Genomic DNA, 9,884 nt, shown 5'->3' on the forward strand with positions numbered 1-9,884 from the left:
CATTTGTTTAAAGTACACCAAAAACCAAAATCGATTTCTCGAAAACAGATTTGCGTAAAAATTCCCGTTTTCATTAATTTTTCTTTTGTTTTTCACGGCGCGTTGAAAACTATTGGAAAAATTTTACTTTTGACTCCCCAAGGTACCAACTAGATTCACTTTCCTATCAGAAAAGGTACTGTTGAAGAAAATCCAAGCACTTTTACTGTCCTAAAACGTGATGACAGACACAAAAATAAAAAAAAAAATAAAAAAAAAACACACATCATTGTAAAATCAATACATTCATCGTTCCACTCAGAATCTAAAATACGTTTGTGGATAAATTATATTAATAATGAAAACTTCGAAATGTTTTCATTTTTTTCAGAATTTATTGCTGACAATGAAATATTTTGATATTAAAAAAATAAAAGACATAATATTACTTCATCTCAAATATTTGGAAAACCATTTTACACACGGTTTGAAAAGTTTCCAGAAAAAAAGTTGGGACGGATAAGAAATCCATTTTCTATTAATATAAATGAAATGAATTCTGAATTAAGTTTAGTTATATGACCGAGGAATTAATTGAGTTATCTTCCGATGAAAATCTGCGTATAAAATTTAATGAAACTACAAGTGATAAATTTTGGATTTCTATAAAATCAGAATACCCAGAATTGTCAAAAATAGCTGTATCAACACTTCTACCATTTGCAACCACTTACTTGTGTGAAATGGCGTTTTCAGCTCTTACAGTAATAAAAAACAAATATCGGACAAAATTAAATGTAGAATCAGATCTAAGAGTCGCAGTCTCTAATATAAAACCTAATATGGAAACAATCATTTCAAAAGCTCAAGCTTAAGTATCCCATTGACAACAGTTTATGTATTATGTATTTTTTTTATATTTAAATTTATTGTATTTGCTTATATTAAATGTAGTTAGATTGTAGTTAAATTATACATTTTTAAAATTGTTTTATATTTAAATTTATTGAATATGCTTGTATTATTCTAAAATAATGTTGTATTATGAATTAATTAAATTTTTGAGTGTAAATTAATCAAAATCGTATACCATTATATAAATATTTTTTTAGTAATTAAATCAGTAGTTAATTGATGAATAAAACAAATTTTTTTTTTGAAGTGGGTCGCAGTGCAAAAAAATAAAAATGGGGGGTCGCGATCCAAAAAAGGTTGAAAACCACTGCCTTATCGCACAAACGGGGGTGCCAGAGGGTGCTTAGCACCTCAAACTTATAATATTAATTATATTGGACTAATATAATAATATAATACTAATATAATACTTGTAGTAAGGAGTGGACGTGTGGTATATTGGTTAAATGGTTAGCTTAGTTATAAAAATGTTATTGAGTTTGTATTAAATTTACTAAATCAATATACAGTATAAAAAAAATTTTAGATTTTTAAAATTCCCAATTCTACGGACAATGCACGGTACATCCGTGTTGGGTCCCATGTCCTAGATACACTACTAATACAAATTTAAAATACTTAGGACCAAAGCTTAGATTCCGAGATGAGCGATGAATGTACTGATTTACAATGATGTGTGTTCTTTTTTTTAAATTTTTAAATTTTTGTGTCTGTCATCACCTTTTAGGATAGTAAAAATGCTTGGATTTTCTTTTGGTATTTGTATATAATATAATATTATTTATATAAAACTACATTTAGATGCCTGCTTTATTTTTCTTTTGGCTTGACGTAAATTTTAATTTGTAAATTTAATTTACGTACAATTTATTTTGTATCACGGATATGAAGCATACAATTAAATTGCTATACTATATAACTAAGATACTTATGTATTTAGAAATGTTTCCAACTAGTTTTTTTGTGTACAACTACCTATCTTATGTAATTACTAGCAACTCATTTGAAAATGTTTAGCAGTAATTTAAAGCCGATCGAACAAAGTGGAAAATTTGAAAAAATATGTTCAATTGCACACATTGCATTTTCGTCGTGTTTACTTTTGCATACTAATTATTTACTCACGTGAGAAAAAAACAATAATAATGTAGGTACCTATGGAGTTTATCTGAGTTATTACTGAATAAACAACATATTATGAACGTTGGTCATTGTATTCTTCGAAACAAAATATTTTTTGTATATTTCATACAAAAAAATTGAAATTTGAGTTAGTATATTATGCAGTCAGGACCATAAATATATTTTTACAGTATGTATATAATATATATTATATAATACCTATATTTTTATTTGTCTTTTTGTAATTGAAAATATAAATAATAAGAGTTTTACAAATTATGATGTACCTAAATTATACTTTTTCATCGGATTGACGTATATTTTTAAAGTGTAACGTATCACGTATTAGGTATACCTACGTATAATATAATATTATACCTATAATTAAAACGTTAAAACCTTTATTCAAGTCATGAATACTTGTAGCTTTTAGTATTTGTATAATGTATATTATATATTATTTATATAGAAACTACATTTGATGCTCGCTTAATTTAACAGACATACATTACCTATTTCTTTGGCTTGACGTACCCAAAGCTGGGCACTTACTAGTTAAAAAGTTTAAGTTAAGTTAGTTTTAATTTATATTCACTTTGTAACTTAACTAGTTGAATTTAATGTGTAAAATAGTCTAATCTAACTAGTTAGAAAAAAAAACTAACTAGTTATTATTATTATTTTTTTTTATTCCAAAATTCCAAAAGCTATTCCTCAATCACGATATTATTTATTATTATATTATTATTATTATTTGTTCTTATATATTATTGGGGCCGGAGTGGCGCAGTGGTCACGCAGTTGACTACGACTCACACAGTTATCGGTTCGATTCATAGCAAAGTGCAAAAAAATGTGTGTGAATCTACGCAGTCACCATTTCCCCGTGCTGTCGTCCGATTGCGTCATCCGGTTTCCAACTAGGTCCCACTCCACTGGGAATGAAGACCACACATGTCTCCTCTTGGAGAAGGAGGGTAGTATCATGCATATAGTGATATATACATAAATAAATATATCACATGATCTCCCTACTACCCACTTGTGATAAGCATTGTCAAAGACCTTGAGGTCGTTTCAATGAACAAATATAGAAAAAAAAAATATATATATATTATTCATTATTATTTATTAGTATTTATAATAATGTACGCACAGGTACTACGACTTTTCCGCGTAGTCTGTAGAATGTTGATATCTACATGGGTGGCTTACCCAATTAGTGTAGACATGATGCCGAATTTTCGTGGTAGTGTTATCGGTGGTAATTGTATATATTAAGTATAATACAAGTAGTCCCTCTAGTGCCCACGTCGAGAGACTTTTTAGTGCAGGAGGCCAATTATCCGATGAAAGGCGTCTATGTCTGATGATAACTTTGAAATGTCACTTTTGTTAAAATATAAAAAATATTTTGAATAAAATAGACTAGAATATAGTCATACATATTATATTATGTATCATTATTCAATATTAAAATTTTAAGTTGTCAAACTGTTATGTATATTTTTTATTTTGTTTCACCCTTTATGTTCTAATAACTGATAAGTGATATACCAATTAATTGAAATTATTAAAGTAACTTAACTTCAACTAGATGAAAAAAATGACTAATTTGCTTTGGAAGTACCCATATTTTAAAAGTGTGATGTATCACGAATATGAAGCATACATTTAAATTACTGAAATATATATGACTAGGATAATTATGTATTTGGACATGCTTCTAACTAGTTTTTTTGTGTATAACTATCGTATGTAATTACTAGCAACTCATTTGAACATTTTTAGTAGTAGATATTTTAAAGTCGATCGAACAGACTGGAAAATTTGAAAAATCTGTTCAATTGCACACATTGCATATTCGTCGTGTATACTTTTGCATACTAATTATTTACTCACGTGATAAAAAAAACACAATAATGTAAGTACCTATGCAGTTTTGAACGCATAGTGAATTATTATTGCAGAGTTTATGAGTTGTTACTGAATAAACAACTTATTATGAACGTTGGTTATTGTATTCTTCGAAACAAAATATTTTTTTTATATTTCATATAAAGAAAGTTGAAATTTGAGCTAGTAGAGTTAAAAGTTTTTAAAGTTTAGATAAGTGGAATGAATTGGCACAGTTTTGCCTCTATCTATATATTAAAAGGCTCATGAAGATTTGAACATACCTCATTTGAAAAATATGGACATTGTCACAATTTTTTTGATTATAATAGCATTTATTAACATTTTTACGAAATGATAATATTAGCTTGTTGTTAGAAATGCATAAAAGTTTTTTATTTATAAACCTTACCTAGACAGCATTTTGTAATGATAATATTATAATACTATTATAATAACGTTATATTAATATTATTCGTTATTATAATATGTTATAATAATACTATTAAACAAAAAATTGCTGTCTGGGTAGGTTTCAAAATATTATAGGAGATTCCTCATATTAGAGGGTAATTAAATAGTAGTATTTTTTACAGGAAATTAAAACAAAAGTATAATTCCAAGTATAGGAAATAATAAAATCAACGTATTATGGTGTAAAATGCAAGCATCTGCGGCTATTAGTTTTTGAATAACAACAAAATAAGAAAAAATTTGTATGAAAATTTGTCAAAATGTATTAACAGCACAGTGTTGTGGTTTATTCTGGCTAATTCTAAATGAAACTCATATATTATTATGTAATTACTATATACTATCTACTATATAGGGTAATAAAAGACGGAAAATTAGATGTGTGACCCAGGGAGGTGCTCAAATAACAGGGACTTTGAGATTTACAATGAAAATGTTTGTTTATAAATGGTTGCTATTGAGGGTTATAGGAGAAATAATTAGGTAGTAGAAATGAATATTTATTATCTTATTGGTTTCCATTGATTAATCGGGCAGATAAGGTGCAAGCATGCATCAAATCGTATTTTCATACATTGCCTACTTGATATACACATTGTCTGCGAACCGCCGTAGTAGAATTGCCTACCGGGGAGGCTGAAGTTGAACAATGACAATTTTTTTATAAATTGCAATTTTTTACAAGAGACGAAATGCGCGTAATCAGCTAGGCAGTGTATTATAAATTATACAGCATACATAATATAATGACTGTTCAAAAAAACATGATAATTAATAATTGTATTAAAACAATCTTTGCTGACTTAATTTTTAATTTATCTAAACTAGTCTTGGTGAAACGGTAATCAAATCATAACATAATATGTGCTAGATGGGGAAGATAATTAGGGTGAAACGGGTAATATGACAGTAAAAAGAAAAAAATATTTTTAACGTATTTAAAATATAAGTATAGTGTGGTAAGTTGACGAACCTAAGGATTGATTAATATTTACATAATTAAATAACAGACTTCAGAAAATCATGAAACTGTGTTATCACTTATCAAGAATAACCAGTAATAATTTCAAGCTTTAATATTAATGGGCTTATAACTTATACATTTTACAACAAAAAATCTGAATTCTTCATCTTAAACCTATTCCCGGGGGCTGGGGTAAATTGACTGGTGTATTTTATTTCATAGACAAATCAATGAAATATAGAATAAATATTAAGTATATAATGTTGTAATCTATGATAATATTAAACATATTATAATTATATTTTATACTTTATAGTTTATACACACAATTTATTACAATGACATTTTCAAATGCAATGTTTTGTGTATGTTATCACACTTCGGACGTTTTTTCGAATTTCTTTCTACCCTTTAGAATGTTTACGACAAGAATTGAACCGCATTGTAATATTAGTAAAATAAATTATTACTTTAGCCTTTATAATAGCAATATAAATACAATATATCATAATATTATAATATACAATTATTAGTATTGGCTCAGAATCGTTTCAATTTTACATTTAAAATTGAACAAATTTACAAATCCATTACAGTGACCCGCACGACACCCAAATAGTAAATGTACAGTAGAGCGTACAATTGCCCCTTGCCACTAGCCCAACTTTTTTATGTATTTAAACTGAATATTTATAATTTATTGTACCTAATATTATGATCGTTATAAGTGTTATTTGGATAATAAAAGTTGCTAATAACGTGGCGTAACGGTTTGTTTTTCACTTGGTTGGCATAATATGACGTGACGTTGTAACATTGTTGGAACGTTGTAGGCACATTGAGGAAACGTTGCAAATTAATTTATTATAAAAAGTAAAATAACCAACATAAAACTATAACTATACATCCCGAATAGGAAGGTACAAATTGTTTCCACCAGAGCGCGTTTTGTTAATCTGCTTCCCCAATAGTCAATATATTTTCACTGACTTCCACTTATTACAAGATGAGCCAACCCTATTTTTAAAAATTTAATTTGGATGTTTTTAAAACGAAATTATAGTAAACTTACTAAGAAAGTTAACCCAATAAGACTGCTATAATTTGATTTTATGATTTTAGATAGTAAAATGTATGGAGTTTAAGCTTGGTTTTCTTTTTACTTTTTGAAAAAAAAAATATACCTCTAATTACCGGTATTTACCGGTACCAGAACCAAAACCTTATTAATTCTATAATTTTAGGAACCAACCGGAACCGAAACCGGTACAGAATCATTATTTTTTTGAAGATCCAAATTGGAACCGAAACCGAAAAAATCACAAAGGTTCCAAGCCCTGCTTCCAGCAAATAATCATTTTTAACACCATCATCTCTGATTTACTTCAATCAATATTTTTAGTCGAATATAATTAATATAAGTTGGAGGTGCTAAACACCCCCTGGCACCCCTGTTTGTACGATAAAGCATACTTATAATATATATAAATATATACACTTGTAGTAAGGAGTGGATGAGTGGTATATTGGTTAAATGGTTAGCTTAGTTGTTAAAATGTTGAAAAATAACGCAAAACGAAATATTTTAAAATCTATTTATTTAAAAGGTCTATATTGGTATCCTAGGAACATTTATTTTATGCGAGCAATCTAGGAAATGATTATATTATTATATTCCGTATCCAGGCCGTATTACATACCCGCATTATTTTTTTTAATTTAATAGATATTAAAACTATTTTAAATAACGATAAACGCAAAAATTGTGTAACGTTTTAATTGTAAATAACATAAAACGGAATTTTTTTTCAAATGCAAGCCCTGCTTTGGACTGTCTATGATCAATTTAGACCACAGATATGGTCAAAAATATATTTTTACAGTATGTATATAATCTATAATGCATAATATTATACCTATATTTTTATTTGTTTTTTTGTAATTAAAAATATAAATAATTAGAATTTTACAAAAGGTGATATACCTAAATTATACTTTTTCATCGGATTGACGCATTTTTAAAATGTGGCGTATCACGTATTAGGTATAATGTAATATTATACCTATAATTAAAACGTTAAAATCTTTATTTAAATAATGAATACTTGTAGCTTTTGGTATTTGTGTGTAATATATTATTTATATAGAAACTACATTTAGATGCCTGCTTAATTTAACAGACATACAATATTTCTTTGGCTTGACGTATATTTTAAAAGTATGATGTATCGCGAATATGAAACATACAATATTGCTATAATATATTATATGACCAGGATAATTATGTATTTGGACATGTTTCTGACTAGTTTTTTTGTGTATAATTATCGTATGTAATTGCTAGCAACTCAATTGAAAATTTTTAGTAGTATGTAATTTAAAGTCGATCGAACAAAGTGGAAAATTTTAAAAAATCTGTTCAAATACACACATTGCATCTTCGTCGTGTTTACTTTTGCATACTAATTATTTACTCAAGTGATAAAAAAAACAACAATAATGTAGATACCTATGGAGTTTACGAGTTTACGAACAAAATATTTTTCGTGTATTTCATATAAAAAAGATGAAATTTGAGCGAGTATAGTAAAAAGTTTTTAAAGTTTAGATAAGTGGAATTAAGTGGCACATTGTTACCTCTATCTATATATTAAAAGGCTCATGAAGAGTTGCACATACCTCAGTTGAAAAATATATACATTGTCACATTTTTTTAAAAATTATAATAGCATTTTAAACATTTTTACGAAATTATAATATTAGTTTGTCGTTAGAATCGCATAAAACTTTTTTATTCATAAGCCTTATGTTTCAAAATATAATAGGAGATTCTTCATATTAGAGGGTTATTAAATGGTAGTATATTTTACAGGAAATTAAAACAAAAGGATATTTCCAATTATAGGATTGATCCAAATAACCTCTTCTTACTTATTACTTGACACTTGTACTATATTATAGTGACCTGCTCTTACTATAATAGGCAATTATCTGGACCCTGTAAAGAAATATTACGCACGGTTAAATATATTGATAAATACTTTATTGATTATTTTGAATTTTGTGAAACAGTATTCATCAAAGGTATAATATACTTTATTCATATCAATTAAATAAGTACTCATAAATAATTAGAATCCTGTGAAAAAGGTCTGATAAAATGTTTAAAAAATAGGTTTTAACTTTTAAGTCTCTTGAAGACATAAATACATATACTTTACAAAATCCATTTTATATGATTATAATTTGTAACATTATATTGTTTGACAAAAAACGATTGAAATTTGTAAACGTAATTATGACGGGAAGCAATAGTAAAAATAATTAAATACCGCAAAACAAAACATAACAGATTATTAACAAAATGCATTATAAATTATTAAAAAAACATTACGCAAAAAGTAATTTATAGAATATCATCGAACGAAAAATAACGAAAAACGAAATATTTTATAATCTTTTTATTTAAAAGGTCTATATTGGTATCGTAGGAACATTTATTTTATGCGAAAAATCTAAGAAATGATTATATTATTATATTCCGTAATCAGGCCGTATTACCTACCCGCATTAATTATTATTTTTAAATTTAATAGTCTGATATTAAAACTATTTTAAATAACGATAAACGCAAAAATTGTGTAACCTATAGTTATAAATAACGATAAACGCTAAACGAAGATAACGTTTTTATGTCTGTATAACAATAAACGCAAAACATGGACAATGATGTTTTAATTCTGAATAACGATAAACGCAAAAGTTGAATAACGTTTTAGCAAATTCTAAATAACAATAAGCACAAAAATGGTGTAACGTTTTAATTGTAAATAACATAAAACAGAATTTTTTTTTCAAATGCAAGCCCTGCTTTGGACTGTCTATGATCAATTTAGACCACAGATATGGTCAAAAATATATTTTTACAGTATGTATATAATCTATAATGCATAATATTATACCTATATTTTTATTTGTTTTTTTGTAATTAAAAATATAAATAATTAGAATTTTACAAATGATGATATACCTAAATTATACTTTTTCATCGGATTGACGCATTTTTAAAATGTGGCGTATCACGTATTAGGTATAATGTAATATTATACCTATAATTAAAACGTTAAAATCTTTATTTAAATAATGAATACTTGTAGCTTTTGGTATTTGTGTGTAATATATTATTTATATAGTAGAAACTACATTTAGATGCCTGCTTAATTTAACAGACATACAATATTTCTTTGGCTTGACGTATATTTTAAAAGTATGATGTATCACGAATATGAAACATACAATATTGCTATAATATATTATATGACCAGGATAATTATGTATTTGGACATGTTTCTGACTAGTTTTTTTGTGTATAATTATCGTATGTAATTGCTAGCAACTCATTTGAAAATTTTTAGTAGTAGGTAATTTAAAGTCGATCGAACAAAGTGGAAAATTTTAAAAAATCTGTTCAAATGCACACATTGCATCTTCGTCGTGTTTACTTTTGCATACTAATTATTTACTCAAGTGATAA

The 9,884-nt window shown here is 26.7% G+C and overlaps 1 protein-coding gene across 1 annotated transcript in view; it reads left to right on the top strand.

The window, feature by feature from the left end:
• Positions 1-854, top strand: part of LOC103312023 (protein FAM200A-like) — a 13,750-nt gene extending 12,896 nt beyond the window's left edge. The window contains exon 2 of the mRNA XM_008192018.1: positions 549-854. Within this exon, the coding sequence (XP_008190240.1) occupies positions 549-854 (306 nt within the window). The remainder of the gene's footprint in view (positions 1-548) is intronic.
• Positions 855-9,884: the final 9,030 nt, after the last annotated feature.

This window comes from Acyrthosiphon pisum, chromosome A1 (genome assembly GCF_005508785.2).
Source record: "Acyrthosiphon pisum isolate AL4f chromosome A1, pea_aphid_22Mar2018_4r6ur, whole genome shotgun sequence".
Taxonomy (NCBI): Eukaryota; Metazoa; Arthropoda; class Insecta; order Hemiptera; family Aphididae; genus Acyrthosiphon; species Acyrthosiphon pisum.